Raw genomic sequence first — 23,151 nt, 5'->3', positions numbered from 1 at the left:
CATCTCTGTTCGTTTGAGGCTGACGGGTTGCATTTGAACTATTAAAATTGGGTGACGAAGGCAGCTCCTCCTGGATCACGTTGCCCGCGCCCCGGGCCAGCCTTCACCGACGCGTGTGAGCTCCCAGGGCTTTGACAGGTGCCTTTCTTTTGTTGCAGGTCCTTGAAGAGACCCAGCGTTGAGTGGTCTTCGTGCAGTCTGTGCACGCCAATATTTTGTCAGTGACATTTTCCAGCTATGTGAAGATCCCTTTTAAGAAAATTTAGCGCGTTGTGATGGAGAAGTATGAAAAAATTGGGAAAATTGGCGAAGGATCCTACGGAGTTGTTTTCAAATGCAGGAACAGGGACACGGGGCAGATGGTGGCCATCAAGAGGTTTCTGGAGTCAGAAGATGACCCTGTCATCAAGAAAATTGCACTACGAGAAATTCGCATGCTCAAGGTAATTAATTCATTAAAGCGAATTCTCAGGGACTTAATAATTAAAGTGAGTTGTGTTATGTTTTTAAAAATGCCTTGAGATGTGGGTACATCTTTGTCACTCAGGGGCTTTTGTCCTTAGTGACACAAATGGGATGTCCCTGCACAAGGCACCTGTCATTTGATGAACTAGAAGGCACAGACAGAAATGCAGGGAAAGGTGGTATTCACTTTCAGAGATTCTGTGGGCTGTCTTATTTTCTCCCACCTCACCTGGAGATCTGGTTCTTCAAGAGTCATCAATTATAACAATACAAACACAACAGAATGCAACTTTGCTAGCATTCATGATTTTTAAACTTCTGAGCTATCTTTTGTTCATGTTCTCAGTCTATTAAGAAAATTAATCATTCACCTGTTTTCAGATTACTAGGAAACTGAAGGTTTTTATTTACACCTCATCTTTATCTGCTGCCAGGCATCATAATACTCTATCTAGAGGAAAGCTTTTTTTTTTTTAAGACTGAAAATAGTCACTTAAAAAGTCTATAAGTTCACATAGGAGACCATGGTGTCAGAGGGGGCACCAATTGTTTATGATAAGCTGAAGATACTTTTTTCCTGTAATGGAAAAAGGCTTCTTTTCTGAATTTCTTTGAAGGTGAAAACCAAAGTTGCCATTAGAATATGACATGTAATGAATAGGTGAGAGTTAGCTTTGTTTTAAAGAGGACCTCTGTGTTCTGATGTATGTAACTGACAATATGAGAAGGAAAGAGCAAGCTAATGATAATCTACACTGCTTCCCATCCTTGGTGTGAAGGCATATGTGAACATGTAACTGTCCATTACTAAATGCTTCTGAAGATAATAATTATCCAGAAACCTATTTTGTAAATATTTTTAGAAAATACTTTTTTCTGAAAATTTGAAACACTTTTTAAATAGCTTTCTTTTGTGCCATTTGGGGAGAAAAACCTGCCACAGTTTGATGATATGAGTTCAGTATCTGTACTAGTGAACTGCTTCCTATACTAAATATAAACTTTCTTTACCAAGAGGTCCTACTGCAAGCCACCTTTTTAAAAAATTAATTACTTGATTAATTTTTATTTTATTACATTGTTGTTTATTTTGTACAATAGCTGATTTCTCTGCTCATGTGTTGTCCCCTAAACCTCCCACCACCACATCACCTGTGAACCATCACCACAGTCCCTCCCTTATTTTGACTCCTCTCCTTCCCCTCCCTGCTATACGCCTCAGATCTATAGTTTGCCTGCAAGTTTCATCTTTTTTTTGACCCTTTGTTTAGATAACCTATATTCCTCCTATATGTGAAAACATCTTATATTTTTCTTTTTACTTCTGACTTATTTCACTTATTTTTTTTTAAGATTTATTTATTTATTCTTTTTTTTTTTTTTATAGAGGCATGCTTTATTTATTTGTTTGCTGGTTTGTTTGTTTGTTTTGTTTTTATACATGCACTGGGTACAGTCAGAAGCGCGGGAGGGTGAGAGAATTCACCAGAGCCAGAGCGGGGAGCAGAGCAGGCAGAAGGACCGAAGTACACTGCTGAGGGGAGCAGTGGGCGGCAGGAGAGGTCTGCACGCCATGTGGGACCCTCCTCTGGTGGCCGGGGAGCAGCCGGGGATCGAACCGGCGCCGCAGAGGCCGCGCGCAGTTTCGCAACCCAGCGCTCAACCGCTGCGCCACCGGGGAGGCCCGATTTATTTATTTATTCAAGCACTGGGTACAGTCAGAAGCGTGGGAGGGTGAGAGAATTCACCAGAGCCAGAGCGGGGAGCAGAGCAGGCAGAAGGACCGAAGTACACTGCTGAGGGGAGCAGCGGGCGGCAGGAGAGGTCTGCGTGCCATGCGGGACTCTCCTCTGGTGGCCGGGGATCGAACCGGCGCTGCAGAGGCTGCGGGCAGCTTCACAACGCAGCGCTCAACCGCTGCGCCACCAGGGAGGCCCCTGACTTATTTTACTTATAATCCCTTCTAGTTCCATCCAGGTTGCTGTGAATGGCATGAGTTTATCGTTTTGATTGCTGAATAGTATTCCATTGTGTATATGAATAGTATTCCACTGTGTATATATCCCACATCTTCTTGATCCATTTGTCTGCTATTGGGCATTTAGGTTGTTTCCATATCTTAGCTATTGTAAATGGTGCTACAATAAACATAGGAGTGCTAGTTTCCTTTTGAATTAATACTTTTGCATCCTTTGGTTAGATTCCTAGGAGTGGCATCACTGGGTCATATGGTAGCTCCATTTTTACTAATTTGAGGAACTTCCACACAGCTTTCTGTTGTAGCACAAACCTCCTTTTAATGTTTTCATTTTGAATCATATTTTTTCTGGTTACATAATTAAACTTAAAAAAAATAACAATTACTCCAGTTCAAGTCAGTCAGCTCATATTCTACTTTAAGAACAAAGTAAGTGCCATTTTAGGGCCTCCCTGGTGGTGTGAGGGGTTAAGTCTCAGCACTGTGTAGCTATCTACAGCCACTGCAGCACGAGTTTGACCTCTGGCCAGAGAGCTGACTCTTAAGGCACAGCAGAACTCTCCTGTCTTGCCTGCTGCTCCCCTCAGCAGTGTGTTCTGTTCTGTTCTGTTCTGTTCCCCACTCTGTCTCTGGTGAATCCTCTCACCCCCTGCACCTCTGGCTGTACCCCTGTTCTTGTATGCATAAAAAAAATAACACTTAAAAAAAAAAAACCAAATAAGTACCATTTTAGTGTCAGTATTAAAATTATGATGCAATACCTGAGCTCAAAGCAACTGCCCTTCCATTTTTCAAACTCACTTTCCATTGTGAAAAAATAAAGACTAGAAGGAAAAGTAAGGGATGACTTCTGCAGCTATCCAACGAGAAGTGTTCCAGGCAGGGGAAATAGTAAATATAAAGATCTCAGGAAGGGCCAAGGGTTTCTTCTAGGTGTGTTCTGGTCCTGGTATGTCCTAGGAGGAGCAAGGAGATCACGGTGTCTGGACCAGAGTAAGTGAGGATGCAGATAATAGGAGAGAAAGCTAGAGTGGTAAAGGGTCAGATCCAGGGCCTCATGGGCCAATACAGAGAAAGGATTTTACTTTGGCTGAGATGGGAACCATCAGAGGGTTTTGAGCAGAGAGATGCCCTGTATGTCTTACATTCGAGGAGGATTCCCCTAGCTGCTGCTTGCTCCAACTCCAGAAGTGAGCAGGAATATCACCTAGAAAACTGTTGGAGCAGTTCAGGTGTGAGGTGATGGGGTTTGGGTCAGAGTGGTGGTGGTGGAGCTGGTCAGATCGTAGACTTACACTCTCTGAGGAGAGCACATAGGTATCTGATGGTTAGATGAGAAATCAAAAACAACTAAAAAGTTCCTGACCTCAGTAACTGGAAGAATGGAGAGATTATTTGTTGCAATAGGGAGATGTAGGTGCAAATTTGAGGAGAAAGGGAATCAAGGGTTCTGTTCTGATTATATAAAGTTTGAGAGATCAACAAGGAGAATGTAAAGTGGCCAATGAAATATACAGGTCTAACATTCAGGGGAAACTGTAGGTTGGAGACAGGAAGTTGAGAAATATCAGCGTAACCATGACTGTGGTCATCATGAGAAATGGAGAAGCAAATACAAAGACTGGACCCTGTCCTGGAGCTTCAGAATTTGGAGGTCAGGAAGATGAGGAGGGGGAGGCAAGAACGGAAATTCCCAAGAGCTTAAAGGCTTAGTGAAGAAACCAATGACAGAGAAAGAGAGAGAGAGAGCGAGGGAGAGAGAGAGACTGAATCATACCAAAAAAGAAGATGCATACATTGTGCAAAAATGAAAAATGATACAAAAATATATAAAATAACATTTAAAAAAGAAATTAAGAAGAAGAAAATATTTCAAGACGGAGGGGCTGTTCAATGGTGTTAAAGATCACCATTAGCACAGACATAGAATTAGTCATTGGCCTTGAAAATATGAGGGAGGGTCATTTGACATCTTGACAAGTATGGTTTTGGTGGAGTGATAGGAATGATACCTTTATCAGAGAGAATTCAAGAGAGAATGAAAGGAGCAAAGTGAAATAGGCAACTCTTTTGAGGAATTTTATAGAAGGAAGTTGATAAATAGGTAGGAGGCACTTGGAATGATGAGGGGCCAAGAAAGGTTTTTTTTTTTTTAATTGTTATTTTTAAAATGGGAAAGTAAGCATATTGTATATCAATGATATCTATCCAATAAAGAGAAAACAATGTTTTTGGAGGAAGAAGATTGTTGGAGACATAACCTTGAGTTACTAACATGGGTCATGACCTGAAATAACTATAATAATATAGTCTGGAAATTAATAATATAATAAAAGACCAATTCATGGACTAGGGAGAATAAAATTGGAATGTTGCTAGGTTCTTTACATACACTATCCTTAACTTTATGTAACAGGATCCACAGCTATTTCCGAGCTGTGGGTATAGAACTTCTACCAGAATATACAACAACTCCTGATTTGACCCATGAAATCTACAGGAACGATTTCAACCCTTTTCCATAACCTAGTTGTAAGTAGGGTAATCATGACAGAAGTCAGAATACAGAGAAAGACAAGTTCTTTGGGGGAAAAAAAAATCATCTTAAATCCAGAAGTCTGGTATGATGGGCTGGGGTCATCAAGGGCCTCCTGATGGGAGGTGGGCAAGTATTCTGCATAAAGTAGGCGAGTGTAGTTAAACCAAACTTAGCCCCTGGGAAATATTACATATCTGCAAGAAAAGGGCTGTGTAGTTAAAAGCAAACACCAACCAACCAACCAACCAACCAACCAACCAAGAATTTTATTACTAAAGTCCCAAGCTTCTATGATACTGAACCTTCTCTCTGTGGAATGAAAATGGTAGAACTATTGAAAGGGGACATAAGGAATTCCAGCCAGCAGTGGTGGAAAAAGTGGATGCCCCCAGAGGAATTAAAGGTAAAGGACAGGGTGGTGCCACTAAGAGGTGCCTGGGCTGACCTTCAGCAGTGTGGCAGATGATACAGGGACTTTAGAATAGATCACACCAACCTCGAGGTTCAAAGCAACAACTAGGACACTGTCTGTGGCAACCCTCCATCCAGATATAAGAAAAATAAGAGAGACAAGCAAGAAAGGATCACATATTGCTATGTGGTGGCCCAGTAGATTTGAGCAAGTGCATGTATAGTTATGTAGAATAAACAGATTACACTTACAGCAACTTTAAAAGGTAGGTGTTGATATCCCATTTTACAAATGGATTCAAGACGGTTAATGATTTGCCATGGTCTCCTAGTTAGTGAGCTGAATGCACACACAGTTCTCTGTGTCCCCAAGTCCATGCCCTGCTGCTCCCACACATCAGAACCATCACGTTACTCCAAACACCACACCCTGAAGTTTCCCAATGACTAGTTCTCAGAATTTATCCTGACCTGCTCCAGCAGGGCTCTGGCTGTACCACTCATGGCTGAAGCCTGAAGAGTTGCTCTTTCCATCTTTTTATTCCATAACCTTGTAGATTATTCTAGAAGGTAGATATGACTACCAACAAAGATGAGGATAAGCATGGAGGAATATGTCCATTTAAAACTTTATTATACCTATCCTTAACAAGAATAGCTGTCACCTGACCCCCCTCACCCCCTCCCCGCTGAGGATGAAATTTGGTTCTGGGAGTAAGCAAAAAGTCAATTTTTTTTATTATATAGATGTACATATGGTACATAGACAGATATACAGGGAGTGTACTTGCAATGTTAAAATGTCATTGGAAGGTGATTAGGAAAAAATGTGTAAAAAGACTCTTTGGAGGACAAATTTGAGAAGAAAGGGCCATGAGTGTGAGGAGGTGAGGATGTTGAGTGTCTACTATGTGCCATAAACATGCTGTCATTTAATAATCATGAATAGCAGTAACCTACAGAATGTTCAGAGCATCCCTTTTGCCTACTGTCTCCTCACTTTCCATAACCTTCCCGAGGAGCTGTGGCTGCACGGGCACAGGAGCCACAGTTAGGAATTCCAGTTTCTGAGCCAGCTCAAAGTTGCTGGGTGACCTTGGGCAAGCTCTAATGCCACCTGGCACTGGGCCCACCTTATCTCCATGATTTATGTCTCTGGCATTGCTTCGCTGATTTTGCTGATGGGAGCAGAGTCCCGTTGGGCTAAACATCTAACAGCTGTCAAACAGCCTTAAGGATGCAAGGGCAGGAGAGTGGAGCATCAGAAACAACAGTGGGGTAGGAATGAGAAATGCATAGGTAGGAGGGCGGGAAGGGGCTTTTATACTTGGCCTTTTGTGCCAACAGGACACTAGAGGTGAAGTACTCACAGGGTCTCCCCTAAGGAGTTCGTTCACTGCTTTAAAATATCAGACCAGAAATACTCCTGGAAAGGTTAGCATCCTGGCATGGTTCCGGGCTGGGAAGGTGTGACTGTTCAGCTTTCCTGCTGTCCAAAGTATTTATTCAGTTCTTAACCGCCTGTGCTCCTGTCTGGGGTCCCATCTCACTAAGTGCTACCAGAGCACCAAATAAATCCCCTGCCAGCATTCAAATCTAGAGATCTCATGATTTATAGAGGCTTCTGCTTCCCCCATATTAGTTGAAGGAATATTTTCCCAGTGTTAATTGAGTGATATTCCCAACTCAATGAATAACTCAGTGGGAAATCCTGTGATGTCTTTAAGAATTTAGTTCTGCTGTTGCTGATTGGTGGCTTTTCTAGGTACCGTCTCTTCAAATTGTTTAATTGGTTTATTGAAACAGATTAGTAGCACATTTGTATAAATTATTTTAGGTATGTTAGCATTCTCTGTTATGGTTTCTATGAGATCACAAACTCAAAGGTCTGTGGGGGTCACCCCAATGGCACAATAATGTGAATGTAAATGAGTGAAACAGGCTGAATGTAGACAAGAAGGGAGGGGGAGACTCTGTCTCATGTACAGTGGGAAGTGGCTGCTCAGTTCCACAGATTGCAAGCCCCAAATGATGGAATTTCAGTTTTCTTGTTTTTTTAAGCCAGAAATCAGAATTTTATGTAAAATCTGCTAGCATTCCCCCAAAACTTTTTGTGTTGAAGACAATTTCAAAATATATAAAAGTGGAAAAATAATATAATGAATGCTTGCAGACCCTTAACTGGATGCATTAATCACTTGTTAGAATTCGGCTTCATTCCCTCCTTCACACATGTACACACTACGTGCACACACACACATGCACATTCTTTGTTGACTGAATCATTTCCCTAAGCATGCATCATGAACAAAGACATTCTTCTGTGGAACCACAACATGATTTTCATGACATCTCAAGGAATTCAAGAGTGCTGGTCCCTTTTTTTACAGAATGTGCCTCAATATAAAATATCTAGCTGTTTCCACATGGTTTTATGCAGAATAAATATTTTCAGCAAGTACATACCATGGTGGTGCTGTGTCCCTCACATTTATTCTCATCAGGAAGTACATGATGTCAGTTTTCCCATAATTGGTGCTCTCAGTTGTGATATCTTGGTTAGGATGCTGTATTTCCTAATTCTAAAGAAATATCTCCCCCTTAACAACTAATAAATAATCTGTGGGTCATAGCTTATGACTGTCTTGTTCTCTGATATCCTTGCAGGATCAATTATATTTTGTTGTTATAAAATGGTGATTTTGAACAGTTCTTTCCATATTCATTTGTTATGATTGTTCTGTTAAAAAAAAAAAAAGAACTCTCCTTCAAACTTCCTACCTCATAAGCATGCTTTTTGTTATTAGAATTCCTGGATTTTTTTAATTCATTATGTTACATGCCATCACTGTCATTATTCTTCTTGTGCCTCAATTTGTCAAGTGTTTGGCCACATGTGGCTCCTTGAATCCAGCAACTTGGTCCTGACAAATGCCTTGTCATTCTTTGAGTGCCCCTTCATAGTGGGCATGACAAGAGCCCAGGTGCCTCCTGCCCAGCTCTGCAAGCTCCAAGGAGCTCTGGTTCCTTTTAGTAAGAATGAATTTTTTTTTAAAGATTTATTTATTTATGTATACAAAAGCTGGGGCATAAGCCAGAGGTGCAGGGGGTGAGAAGATTCACCAGAGACAGAGCAGGGAGCAGAATGGGAGGACTTACTGAAATACACTGCTGAGGGGAGCAGTGGGCAAGGCAGGAGAGGGTCTGCTGCACCAAGTGGGTGAGCTCCGTTGGGCTAGCTCCCTGGTTGGGATCAAACTCTTGCTGCAGTGGCTGTGGATAGCTTCATAGTGCTGAGACTTAATCCCTTGCACTAACAGGGAGGCCCAAGAGTGAATTTGACTTTAAAATGTTAACAGATAATTAAAATCAATTGTTTACTTTGTTTGAGGTAACTTTGGTTTACATCATTATTCATGTTTTAGAGCCATAGGATCTACCCTATAGCCCACCCATGCCCACCACCAAAGCACCCACTAAAATATTTTAAAACTCCTTTCAGGCCAGACAAAACACATTTGTGTCAATGTTTGGCCCCTAGGCCAGTTTGGGCTTTTGGATTATCTTGCTGTCACTATATGCAGATATAATTATTTAGAGACTGGCAGATCTGGCCCCTTGATGTTCATCATAGCATATAGATAAATGCTGGGAGTTTATGGAAACTGGTTGTCGATGTCCCAGAAGACAAAGCAGGGTTTTCATTGCCCACAATGATAGAAACCAAACAAATCCTCTTGTCATCCTCTTTCCCTATTTGTTCAACAAGTGGAGACCTGTTTAATTTATTTTACAAGATAACATACTAAATGCAAATAGTAACACACTGTTTTGTTTGTTTATTAGACTTTTTTTTTGGCTTAGTTTACAATGTGTTTATCTAGAAAGATTATATTCCTGCTATGTAGTGAACGCCTAAGTTATAAAACTGCCTGGCAAATACTTCAAGGACAAAAGAATCAGAAACCAACAAAGTGGCTGGTTAGCTTCTTAAAGATACCAAGTTTGTAAGGAGATAAAGTACATACCACCAGCTGAAGAGCCCTAAGTACTCCTACATATAACTTGCCTAGCACCTAAGACTCTAGAAAATAAAATTATCAGAGCAGGAGGAAACAGAATAAATGACTTTATAATGTGCTTTGATTAAAAAATGCTATTGTACTATTGTTTTGGCCAATGAAATTATTTTTATTTCCAGCAAATAAAATGTGTAGGTAGGCAACTTATATAGTTGCTATGAAACAGTCAAACTACTCTAGATAGTGGTACTTTTCATATGGAAAGGAAAAAATTTTAATGCACCAAGCTTGTATCTTTCACTTACTATTTTTTAATGTTTTAATTCACCTTTTTATTTGGCAAGATTGCTATTTTAGGCCACAGATTTGCTTTCAGCAAGCACATTTTCTAGCTTGTTATTAACCTTCTTTATCATTTATTAACGTGAAAAGTGCTCTCGTGAAAATGCTGTTGGATAAAATAGGCTGGATCAAATTTTTGAACTCCATTTTTCTTTTGCTTATAATAATGAAAGATGAGAGTTTCCAAACCAACTGATGCTATCGTCCATACATTCAAAACAAACAATTTGCTTTGTAACTATCAGCATGGTGCTATATTCATTTTTGGCTACATCTCTTTTTTTTTTTTTTTTAATTTTCTAGAGGCATGTCTTATTTATTTATCTATTTGTTTGTTTGTTTGGTTTATACATGCACTGGGTACAGTCAGAAGCCGGGAGGGTGAGAGAATTCACCAGAGCCAGAGCAGGGAGCAGAACAGGCAGAAGGACCGAAGTACACTGCTGAGGGGAGCAGCAGGCGGCAGGAGAGGTCTGCGCGCCATGCGGGACCCTCCTCAGGTGGCCGGGGAGCAGCCGGGGATCGAGCTGGCGTCGCAGAGGCCGCGGGCAGCTTCGCAACCCAGCGCTCAACCGCTGTGCCACCTGGGAGGCCCCCTTGGCTACATCTCTTAATTTTAATATCCATCAGACCTATGCTATTACTTATTTCCTGGTACTTTTCAAATATTTTATTAGTCAATAAGGCATCCCCTGTGCACATCCTTAGCCTGTGCTGGGTCTTGACAGGAATCCCGATTAGAAAGAATACATTAATCAGATCAATAATTTCATGTCCAGTTTCATGCTAGTGTATTCTTGTTCCAGGAGAGATGTCACATCTGGCCCTGAAGCTGTGGATGGAATTATGATTTGACTTAAGTTTATAGCAGTCTACTAGGTGAATTGAGTGGAGCTGTGATGGGGACAACTATCCCCACATCTTTTAAATCTTTGATGGTGGTGCTTATCTCAGCAATTTACTCCTAGGATGTGGTCTTGCTTCTGATTTATTATTCGGCCAGGGTGGTGGTGGGGTGTGTGTGTGTGTGTGTGTTTGCATAAATTCATGGACTGCTATTTGCCCCTTTCTGCCATATTAGCTCTTTCTACACAGGTCATGAAACAAATGTTAGGGTTTGTCAACTGCCAAGTGTAACCATCTTATTTATGTACCTGGGAGTGATGGAAATAACCTCAAGGCCCACTGTGAGGTATTACTCTAACTTGGGGCCATGATAGCATTTCGGGTCCTCAGGTATCAGTGCAGTTCAGATCCTGTCCCTTAACTACCTAGAGGTAATTCTAGACTCCATACTGCTTCTGCTTTTCATGTCTTTGTCAATATCCTCTTGCTCTACTGATAATAATCGTGATGACAATGATGATGTTGATGATTATGGATGCTTTACTGAAAGTTTTCCATTTGGTAAAACAAGTTACCCCTGGGTAATTTTAAGAGAGTTATACTTCTGAACTTAAGCATTGTTTTATCTCCTTCCAAAAATAACCCTTTGGAATCTCCTTTGAATTGCATTACATCTACATATTATTTTTAGAATAATAGACCTTTCTTTATATTAATTCTTTTTTTTAAAGCTTTATTTATTTATGCATACAAGAGCTGGGGTACAGACCAGAGGTATGTGTGGGGGAGTGAGAGGATTCACCAGAGACAGAGTGGGGAGCAGAACAGGCAGAAGGACCAAAGTACACTGCTGAGGGGAGCAGCAGGCGAGTCAGGAGAGGTCTGCGCGCCATGTGGTTGCTCCCTGGCCAGCTGGGGGATTAAACTCTTGCTGCAGTAGCTGCGGACAGCTTTACAGGTTGCGTCTTAACCCCTTGCACCACCAGAGAGGCCCTCTTCATATGAATTCTTCAATGTATCTTTTTTTTAACACCTATCATCCCAAAGTCCTTGAATGGGGTTAAGGGAAAATGTACACCTTTGTTTCTGAATCAAAAGTAAAATGGGATACTGCTGCTCCTTAGTTTGGACAAGCTCTAAACTTGTTCTATCTCAGACTCTTGAGAGTGTAATAATATGCCAATAATATGGGGATAATAACACGGAGATCCTTGAGAAATACCCAAGAGTAATTACTATAAAGATGGGTCATTACTTTTCTCCATTCTACATGAATGTTAATGAACAAAAGAGTCCTACAAGGATGTCTGTGTAACGAAGACCTAATATGAAGTTCAAAACTGTAAAAGCATGTAAAAAAAAAACAAAACATTTTTACTAGGACAGCTCCCCTTCTCTAAACTTTAATTTCTGTTCTATAGTTATTGACCATAATTGTGGGAGAAGAATGTTTTTGAAAGAAAAACAGGGCATCATCACTGAGAAAATGGTCTGTTGGTTTTCCTCTAAAACACAAACAGGATAATAGCCCACCACTGCCCACAAAGAACATAGCCCAGAATATCCTTGGCAGTGGTGGGATAGAAGAGATCACAGATGTAACTGTCTGGACACTGGCTAATCTAGAAGCGTGTGATCACTGAGGACCTCTTAAAGCAGAGGTCACAAAGCCAGTTCCTATAGGAGCCAGGCAGATGTGGGAGAAAGGAGTCACTTCCACAAATAAGTAGACTCTTCTTTATTTATCTTAAAATATGCAGTCATTTCTATTGCTTTTATATTTCCCCACTTAGAAACATGGGTAAATTAAATAACTTGCTTTTAACCCTAGTATAAGAAAATTAATGCAAGAGTGATGATAAATGGCAACTTCCACTTGGCTTTGGTGTCAGTGATGACAGGAGTGGTAGGGACTGAGGTGAACTAAAGTACAAAAGCCTTATCTAAAGGGAGCAGCTACTTTTCAGCCCTGGCTCACAGATGTCATGGAGACTGCAGGTCCAGAGTTGCCAGCTCTGCAGAGTTTTTGAAGAACTGGTAACTAGAGTTATAATTAAATGAACCCTGAACTACAGCTTTGTTGTACATATGGTAATTTCATCTTTTCTGATAAGACGACATGTAACTAAAGTGTAAATATCCATCCTGTTGCTTGGTTCTTCTCATCTAATGCCTCTATATGTCCCTACGGGATTGAAGGACTGAAGTAGAACAACCACACCTGGTGAATGCAAGCGTTCACAATATGGGGGCTATGACTAAAAACTCCAGGCTGCCGATTGCAAACTGGTTTCAAGTCCAGAGGTGTCCCTCTGAGTTCTGGCCCTGAGGGCAGGAGAATCAACAGAGAGAGACGTCGGAGGTAGTTTGAGATGCTTCGTCCACAAGATCTGGTCCTGGCTTACCACCACACTGACAGTGCCGCCAGTCACGTCAGACCCATTTGAGCCAGCTTTCTCTCACTTGATTTTTCAGTACATCTCTTACCATGGACCACTTCCTCCTCTTGTGACCACCCTTGGCGTCATGCTCTGCTGTCTTCTTTCTCATGTTGGGAGGCCTTCTTCCCTTTCTCCTTCTCCACTTCCTCATCCATCTCATCCACCGCACATGGGGGTACTGGGTTCCTGGGGCCTCTTCCCTTCTCACGCTCTCTTCCGGGCAGTTGTGTTTATCTAGGGCTGCACTCCCACCCCTGCTGATCCCCTGCTTTTATCTTCAGTTCAAACACCAGCCAACCAAACAAATCCACTTTGGTATTTCAGAGTCTCCACCAACTTAATCTGCCCGAACCAGTAGTGTTTTCCTAAAAAATGTCCTTCTCTTGGTGATGGCACCATTCTCTGGCTGCTGCATAAATCTTTGGTCATCCTTGGCACCACGCTCTCTATCACCCCTCACTCCCAGTCTATCACCATATCCTAATGATTCTAATAAGAAAATATGTCTCCAAACAGTGCCTTCTCCCCACCCCCCACCTCTGCCCTCTCCTAGCTGCTGACATCTCTCAGTTATCAATAGGTTCCTCATGAGCCATTCATCTATAAGGCACCTCCTCCATGAAGTTCTGTTTTTTACTGCCATAGAAAGCTCTTAGGGGGCCTCCCCTGTGGCGCAGCGGTTGAGCGCTGGGTTGGGAAGCTGCCCGCAGCCTCTGCGGCACCGGTTCGATCCCCGGCTGCTCCCCGGCCACCTGAGGAGGGTACCACATGGCTCGCAGACCTCTCCTGCCGCCCGCTGCTCCCCTCAGCAGTGTACTTCGGTCCTTCTGCCTGCTCTGCTCCCCGCTCTGGCTCTGGTGAATTCTCTCACCCTCCCGCGCTTCTGACTGTACCCAGTGCATGTATAAACAAACAAACAAATAAATAAATAAATAACATGCCTCTAGAAAAATTAAAAAAAAAAAAAAGATGAAAAAAAAAAAAAAAAGAAAGCTCTTAGGGTCTCCCTGGTGGTGCAAGGGGTTAAGACGCAACCTATAAAGCTGTCTGCAGCCACTGCTGCACAAGTTCCATCCCCGGCCAGGGAGCTACCCACATGGCACAGCAGAACTCTCCTGACTAGTCCACTGCTCCCCTCAGCAGTGTATTTCAAGTCAATCTGCCTGTTCTGCTCCCCACTCTATCTCTGGTGAATCCTCTCACCCCACACACCTTTGGCCTGTACCTCAGTTCTTAAATGCATAAATACATAATTAAATTTAAAAAAAAGAAAGAAAGCTCTTAAACACCCAAATGGTACTCCATCACATCTAAAATTCCGCCTATAACTTCCTATCGTATTTAGGATAAAGTATAGATGTCTTCAGAAGGCCTGCAAGACCCAGTAGGGCCTGCTTTCTGATTGCCTCATTGACCTCAATTCCAGGTGCTTAACCCTAAGCCACAATGTCTTTTAGTTCCTTAAGAGGCCTGGGTTTCTTTCAGACTCAGGGCCAGTCTCTGGTGGCAGCTGCCGTCCTTTTACCACCACCTCTGCCTGTGGTCTGGCCAGAACTTTCTAATGCTCCAGGTCTCAGCCCAATGTCACTTCTTCAGGAACAGTTTTTCTCAGACAGCCTGATCTTTTGTGTATGGAAGGCTTTTTCTGATACTTCTTTGTTTAATGCCTGAGTCCTCTGTCCCATCCACCAACGTGCCTCCAGGACCTATAATGGCACCTGAGACAGGGCAGGTGTTCTGTACATCTTTGTTGAATCAACGAATGCAGCCAACACAGTGAGTGACTTCCAGACACCTACTGCTGTGGAATACTTCGAGGTCACCCCACTATGCTGACAACTTATAGAGAGTTAATAATTTATTTAAAAACATGTCTAATTGATGCATGCAAGTCTGAATTAGAATTTAGTCTTAGTGATTGATTTTTCTAAATTGAAAATAGGTTGAGAAACAAGTTACTGGCCATTTGCAATGATATACAAATTATCTCATGGAGACGGCTGGAAGAGACAGGTGGTTTAAAAACCATATGTCATTGTCCTGTATTGCTGGTGGCAAACTCTCACAGGGGGCCATCGGACCTTAAATATCTGTGTGTGCTGCAAAGTTCACCATGGTGTGGAGAAAAGTACTCTGTGCTCCTTGAATTGCTGCAAGTTTGCATGCCTTTTTGGAACACAGTCTCTATATAAAACCATAAAGCTCTATTTCTGAGGATTTAGGTGTTTCCCAGCTGATTTCCTCAAGGACATCTTCCCTAGACCACCCACAATCCTCAAACCAGGTACCCTTTAACTTGCTTTTTGTAACACTTATATATCTGTAACTGTTTGACATCTGTCTGCCTTCCTAGGATCCAAGCTTCACAAGGGTAAAGACAGTACTTGCTTTGTTTGTCTCTCTATCCTTAGGACTAGTACCATGCCTTATACACATAAAGTTAAATAAACAGTCATTGAATAAAATAGAGAAAATGCATATTAAAGTAAATGAACAATTGTTGAATGAAATAGAGAAAACAATCCTAAATTAAGCCCAAATAGCGATTTTAACTGTTTACCTTCATGCAGGGGTTAATATGTACCTGACACCATCATGTGCTTTACATGTAATAAAGCTGTTCCCGCAACCCTTGAGCTTCCTACTCTTATGCGTGGAAAACTGAGATCTAGGGAAGTTAACCAACTGATGGAAAATTAATGTCCACCAGCTAGTAAATTGTGTATCAAGTCTTTATAACAACCAAAGATAGGAAAGAATGTACATGTTACTTGAATAGAATATCCTGCAGTTATTAGAATCCAGGTTTTCAAAAAGTATACAGTAACAGAAAGATGGGTGTTATAATTTATTTACAGTCCCACTGTAATCGGTGGGTATGTGTGACAGTGCCTTCACCTGCCATGCTGGGTTCTACTCCAGGTGTGTTGGGTGGGGCCCAGGAGTCTCAGCAAAAGGGATGGGAGCTGGAGGATAGGAGTGTTTCAGAAAGAGCTGGGTGCACAAGTCCTATAGTGAGAGGCAGTCAGAGCAATGCATTGGGTTTGGGAGAAGTTGTAGGAAATGAGAGTGGAGAGGTAGGCAGAGGTCAGACTGAGAGATCCTCTGGGTTTATCCTGGGGCAGCAGTGCCCAGTGGCTGTCACTGTCAGTGTGGACAGAAGTTGGAGATGCCAGGCTTGGCATCCATAGAAGGTTTTTATTTTGGTAGAATTGATATATTTTTACTTTGCCTTGAAGATGGTAAGAAGTAAGTGAGGCCAAACAGAACATGGAGAATCCAGAGAATCTTAAAGTCCAGGCCAGTGCAATGATTTTTTTCAACCTGAAAGAAAATCTCGGCCTTCCACTAACTGGGTCATAAAGGCTCTGTTTAGCCTGTTTGCCTTTTGTTTCAGATACATCTGAGCCAACACTGAGCTTTGGTTTAAGACAGTAGTGAGTTCTATCCTGCTTTGTCTGGAAAATGTTAGTTCAGGCAAAAAAGTTTCCAGGTACAATAACATAAACAGGGAGTTTTACAGCTTAAAGTACCCTCTGTTCTACGGCCCAATAGTGACTAATAGGATTTGGAGTACTTTGGCTGTTTTATATTTGTGTCATCAAGTGTCATGTCTGGAGCAAGAATCTCACATCTTGAAGATATAGAAGGATTTTTACAAAGAAAATGAGAAAATAATTGTCTTCATCAGCGTTTCCCTGTTGGCCACATCTCTTCTCACTGCCTAAAACGAATGTTGCAGCATGTAGTGCAAGAATTTCAATTTTTCTCCTTTCACTTTTCATCATTTATGAAGTTGTTGCTTGTCTATGATTAATACCTCTGGTTACATATTAAATCACTTGGAAAATTTGAGAAAAAATCAGATGCACGTTTCCTGCCTAAGACCAAGTCAGAATCTCTGGGGTTGTGGCCTGGGAATCTGTGGTCTTTTTTTTTTTTAATAAGCATATTTTTTTAAGATTTATTTTTTATTTATACAATAGCTGGGGTACAGGCCAGAGGCACGGGAGGGTGAGAGGATTCACCAGAGACAGAGAAGGGAGCAGAACAGGCAGACAGACTTGACAGAAAGCACTGCTGAGGGGAGCAGTGGGTGACAGGAGAGGTCTGCTGCGCCATGTGGGTATCTCCCTGGCTGGCCAGGAATCGAACCCAAGCTGCAGAGGCTACGGACAGCTTCAAAGCGCTACACTCAACCCGCTGAGCCGCTGGGGAGACTCTGGGAATCTGTAGTCCTAAAAAGCTCTCCTGTTGATTGTAATGCAGGATTATCTATTGCCTCATTAAGAACTTCCCCCAGGAGGGAAGGAGGGCTTCGAGGGGGTGGAAATCCCCCCAAACGTAGTAGATAAGAACAAGAAGGACATTATTTCCCATAATTCTGTGGCTGACTGGGCGCTCCTTCTGCTCTTCTAGCCTGGGTTCACTCAGGCTGCTGAAATCACGGCTGGAGAGGTAGGGGGCTGAGCTCAGCAAGGATAGATAGCCGGGCTACCCTCCCTATGGAGTGTTTCTTCCTGGCTTTCTTTGTAGCTGAATCTGGGGGAGTCCTATAATTTGCTTTGATGACTAGAATGAGGCAGAAGTAAGTTTGCCTCACTTCTGAGACTTGGCCTTAAGAAACCTGTAGGCTTCCTCTTAACTCTCTCTTTTTTCACTATTCAGTGTTTATTTGGTGTTTTAGTTGGCGTGGCTCTGGAATAGTTGCTTCCATTGCTTTTATATGTAGATTTTTCTTTTTTACATTTTACAGCCACACTCTATTCTGATACATATAATACACAAAATAAGGTTGATTAGAACAGGTATGCACAGCCTGGCCATGCTAGCTTTATGGGTTGGATTCCAGGATTCGACTGATAGGAGAAAAAATATTGGATCAGGGATGTTGAGTGACGGAACCAGAAGTTATATGACACAATAAACACATCTGGTCTGAAGGACAACTGTAGCCTGTACAACATCAGCAGTGCAGCCTCAAGGTGGTAGATCTATTTTACACTAACCAGTTCAGGACTACCGTCTAGCACCAGGATAGAGCTATAGGGTCTTAGGAACCATTGGTATTTCTCCTTGGGGAGACTGATGTTTTTCTTAGGTCATCTTAATATTACTGTTTTAGTCACAGGTCAGATAAAAGGACAACACACAATCTCCAATTAAAATCCTGTTGTAACCTAGACAGTGAAGTGGGACAGCATTAGAACCTTTAAAACCTCAGCACGGGCCTCCCTGGTGGTGCAAGGGGTTAAGTTTCAGCACTGTGAAGCTATTCACAGCCATTGCATTGATCCCTGGCCAGGGAGTTAACCGATATGGAGCAGTACACCTCTCCTGTCTCGTCTGCTGCTCCCCTCAGCAGTGTATTTCAATCAGTCTGCCTGTTCTGTTCCCCACTCTGTCTCTGGTGAATCCTCTTACCCCCCCACATCTCTGGCCTGCACCCCAGTTCTTGTATACATAAAAAAATAAATTTTTTAAAATAAAAAAATAAATAGAACCACAGCTCATTTTGGATTCCCCAGCACGAATGTGTGCTCTTCCTCAGATGAGCCTCTTCCTCAGGTGTGAGTCACCTTCACCACATCTGAGATTCCATTCAGCCCCACGCTGCAAGATACAATAAGGAAGACATCTTTTATTCCACAGAGACCCTTCATCATGGTGGAAATTGGGTGGTACCACCTAAGATTCTCCATTATATTATCTGCCAAATCTGCCCCATGATAGGTCAATGGCTTTCAGTTTGATCATCTCATGAGCACTGTCGACCACTGCTTCCCACTGTTATCTGCATCAGTGCCTAACCCAGGCATTTCAGGGGGACACCAGCAACTCCACCCATGCAAGCACATTCAGTCTCCATGCTCCCTCAGAACCCACCATGACAGCGTAATAGGTGAGCTCCTGGTCTGTCCTCCTTTGGATAAAGGAAACAGGCTGAATCTGGATTGCAGGCACTTCCAATAACACAATTTTGGAGAAAGCTACTTTTCTTCCAAGCCACGTAGCTCAAAATATCCACTGGATTGGAAACAAATCACTTGCAGGTTGGGCTGTATTTTATAACATTACCAATGATGAATTTAAAAGGTATTCACGTTATACTGGACTAAATTAAGATTGCTTTCTCCCTCTCATTGACGTGTCCCAGCTGTGATGATAAGTTTGGATTTTGCAGACACAGTATAGTCTTTGCCACAGGTCATTCTGAATGTCCTAAGGAAAAGGTTGCAAACTTGGCTTGTTCTTAAAGATCCATCATCTCTTCCTTCAGTGGTCTTCCATGACATCAATAAGAACAAATTTATCTGCCAAGTCCTCCATTAAGATACCAATGTTGGGGCCTCCCTGGTGGCACAAGGGGTTAAGCACAGCACTCTGAAGCAATCTGCAGCCTCTGCATCATGAGTTCAATCCCTCGCCAGCCAGGCAGCTAACCCACATGGTGCAGCCGACCTCTCCTATTTCTCCCGCTGCTCCCCTCAACAGTGTATTTCAGTCAGTGTCCCTGTTCTTTCCCCTACTCTGTCTCTTGTGAATCTTCTCATCCCCCCCACCTCCCGCACCTCTGGCCTACACCCCAGTTCTTATGCACATAAATAAGTCTTTAAAAAAAGATACCAGTGTCACAGGTCATGCCAATGGCACCGACTCCAACAACAGTCTTATTCTGCAGGGAATATTCCTCCTTATGAAGATTCTGAATCAGCTGATCCTTGAGAGTTGCCATCTTGGAATTGGAACTAAAAGTACTGGAGCGCACTTCAGGAAGGCACTAGTGGCTCCATGGGCTCCAGGGTTGGCAGCGGCTGCTTCTGTACCCCATTTTGCTCTCTTCACTACTTCCCAGGGGCCTTTATGTCATGAAGAAGTTAACCATTCTTACTTTCTTCACAGCAGTTACTTTACCTAGTTGTAGTGTTTCTGGCAGGATTATGGACAGAAGTGGACATGACACTAAGTGCAAGGTTTAGCTCTGCCAAAGTACAGATGTCTCCCTCCCTCCCCTCACCCCCCTTTCCCTGCGGATACATACATTTAGGCACATTGAATTGGAGAGTCTTTCTTATTTCTGTTTTAAATTGTTTCATCAACCAAGGAAACGTGATGTATTCATTCACTCATAAGTCATTATAGAATGCTTATCAGGTGCCAGATTGTGCTGAGGGTACAATGACGTTATGCTGAGTAATCAGGAGAACACAGATCCTGATGTCAAGATTCTTATATACTTTTGAATGTCTCCATTGACAGCAGAGGACATTAAACAATTAATTGGACAGTAATTACTAAGTAATCCCTCGTGGGAGCCGTGACCCATATTGGGACACTGAGGAGATCAGGAGAGACATTCTTGGAAAGGAACATTTGATCTGAGCCTTAAAGGATGAGTTCGTATTAACTACCCCTGCCCCTTTTCATTCTCCCTTCTTCTCCAGCCTTTCCTTATCTCTCTCTGCCCTCACCAGCGATCTGTGTTATAACCATGTTTCACTTACAAGCTACTAACAAACAGCTTGTAAAGAGAAATAAGTTAATACTGCTTGCGGCCTCCTTTAAGATATGAAATTTCTTAAAGGACAAACAACTTTCTTTTTAGTGGATAGAAATTATAGAAAGCTTTCTTTCACGCCTTACATTTAGTACCTTACTTTTTGTGTTTGCAGCAACTCAAGCATCCCAACCTGGTCAACCTTATTGAAGTCTTCAGGAGGAAGCGGAAGCTTCACCTGGTATTTGAGTATTGTGACCACACGGTTCTTCATGAGCTGGACAGATACCAAAGAGGGTAAGTACACACACAAACACACACACACAAAAATCAAAACGAAACGCCATGATATGTGGGGAGAGTTATCAATGAACTTTTTTCGTATTAGGCAAAAACAGCCACTGCTTGTTTGACTGACTGGCATCATCTGTTACTGGGGTTGGGGGCAGAGGAATTACCAAAGATTTTGGGAACGAAACCATCAGTAGAATTATTAGGTTGAATTTGATTTCTTTGGTACATTATCTCTTTGTAGAAGCTATTTTAACCTCTAAGAAAAAGCAGGGGGGTATTAATTACTCTAGTAATATAAGGGAAATATAAGGACTTGAAGATTGAAAGGAAGAATCCAAAGACAATGGCTAGCAGGAAGTCTAAGGCTAAAATGAATGTGGTGTTTGATCCAAAGCAATCTAGGTGTCCGGTCTGCTGTTTTGGTCAAACATTTTTTGGTTACTAGTGACAAACACAACTGAAGCAAACATAGATGCAAAAGGAATGCAATGGAGGCCATACTTGGGAGGGAGGGAGGTGACGCAAGGCTCTACTGATTTTATCCTGCATTATCTAGCTGACTGTAGGGTAAATGAAGATTGGTCAGGCTTTCTCGCCGCTGGCCTCTGTGGCTATGACCTGTGGCCTTGATTGTACTAATGCAGGAGGCGCTTGGGAGTGTGGGCCCAGGACACGCATACCTGATGGTAGACACCTGGAGTATGGTGTGGGCATGCATGAGTGGGCACACCTGATCCTCAGGCTGAGGCTATAAGGGCAGCATCATGCAGTACAGCTACGGCAGAGGATGATGGTGGAGAATGGTCACAAGAGGAAGAGCCCAGAGAGAAAGGGGACAGATTTGCCGGGGGCTAGGAGGCCTGCCCGCCCGCCCGCCCTGCTTCTGGTTGCCCCACTACACTTACACAATACCATTTTTTACATTAGTAGAAAGTTTGGTGAGTAGAAAGTTCAAACAAAGAATGTTTGAAATGAAAGGGAGGTGCTTCCTCAGGTTGAAGATAGCCCTTTGCCACAGTGAGCAGAATGCAGGCTGAATTTTGGTTCCCACCCGCTCCCCATGGGTGTCTTCAAGCAGGACACCATAGGCAGTGGCTGTTCTCTTCCCTCCTAAACTCTTTTCTATGTGTTGGTCTCATTCTGCCTAGCAGATGAGCCTCTCTTCTATGATGGATTTTGTAGGGTGTGTATGTGGCATGGGATAGAGTTAGGGAGGGGAAAAATGTGAAAGGAGAACGCATGACCACTTTTATCAACTACATAGCCATTCTAGAAGAAAGGCAATTCTAGAAGAAGGTAGCATCTGCAGCTTAAGTCCAGTGGAAGACTGGGTGGTTGAACTCGGGTTATTCAACTATCCCTGGGCCAATCACTGTGCCAAAGGGAGAGGGTAGAATAATTAGATGACCCTGGGAGCCATGATTCAAAGTGAGTTGATCAAAAAAACTTTGTGGAGGAGGTAGCCTTTGAGTTGAAAGATGAAGAGATTTAAGAGATGGTGAACAGAGAAGGAGATACTCTCCTTATTTTGCTCTGTTCCTGGGATCCCAACTTGCCGGGGGACAATATGCAGAGTGTGCTGTAGATCAGAACTGTGGGCATGTGCCCCCTCCCAGCTCACATTCACACTGCAGTGGCTGGGGGCTGAGGCACTCCCAAAACTTTTTCAAGTCTTGGGCAGTGGCTTGCTCTGCCATGTGGTGGAGGTTATATATGATCCACCATGACCTCCAGGCAAATGGGATTAAAAAGGCTCGTGGTTTGTCAGTGACCATGGCACAAGCTTTTCATGTTTATTTACACAGCCCGAGAGAGCCAAGAGAACAGACACCTCCCCTCAGGAAGTCATTGATACTGGGAAATTATGTGTTCAAGGGAGAAAACATTTAGTATGTTGACATTTGTTCTTTTGACAGCTTGCAAATGACACTTCAATTAAACTTATTAGTATAAGTTCCTCAGTTAGGTGGTACTGGGGAGATGTTGCAGGGAGTTTGATTAATTATGTTAGATTGAGTTGCTTGGGAACACTGATTTGTGGGGCCTGGAAGGCAATTGGGAGTCAGTTATTTTATGGTTTACAGTTTGAGAAGAAGAAAAAAGACACAACAAGGTGTGGATAGAGTTTTGAAAGAAGATTGTTTAAAAAAATCTACTGGCTAAAATATGTTATATGTGTTCTTAGAAATAGAAAATGTTTTATCCTGAGGTGGGTTGGAGAAGAAGCCAATAGATACATGTGGTTAAGTACAAAAAACTTAATTTCCAAGTGGCAATGTACCATGGTCTGTCAAAGAGAAGACTGATATAAGGAA

The 23,151-nt window shown here is 42.5% G+C and overlaps 1 protein-coding gene and 1 pseudogene across 5 annotated transcripts in view; one reads left to right on the top strand and one right to left on the bottom strand.

The window, feature by feature from the left end:
* Positions 1 to 275: 275 nt before the first annotated feature.
* CDKL1 (cyclin dependent kinase like 1) overlaps positions 276 to 23,151 on the top strand; it is a gene marked incomplete at both ends in the record, with an annotated part of 45,749 nt that continues 22,873 nt past the window's right edge. For all 4 annotated transcript variants that reach the window (XM_084241308.1, XM_084241309.1, XM_084241307.1 and 1 more), the window contains 2 exons: positions 276 to 443; positions 20,718 to 20,839. In XM_084241308.1, coding sequence (XP_084097434.1) covers positions 276 to 443; positions 20,718 to 20,839 — 290 coding nt within the window. The remainder of the gene's footprint in view (positions 444 to 20,717; positions 20,840 to 23,151) is intronic.
* Positions 6,350 to 19,780, bottom strand: LOC311176103 (L-lactate dehydrogenase A chain-like; annotated as a pseudogene). Its single transcript has 3 exons — positions 19,681 to 19,780; positions 18,602 to 19,394; positions 6,350 to 6,571 (listed from the first exon to the last, which is right to left on the bottom strand). The product of its transcript is annotated as an L-lactate dehydrogenase A chain-like (transcript).

The sequence above is a fragment of the Talpa europaea genome, assembly GCF_964194135.1.
Source record: "Talpa europaea genome assembly, chromosome: 8".
Lineage (NCBI taxonomy): Eukaryota > Metazoa > Chordata > Mammalia > Eulipotyphla > Talpidae > Talpa > Talpa europaea.
The sequence above is the reverse complement of the archived record's forward strand: the minus strand, read 5'-3'. Positions and strand labels throughout refer to the sequence as shown.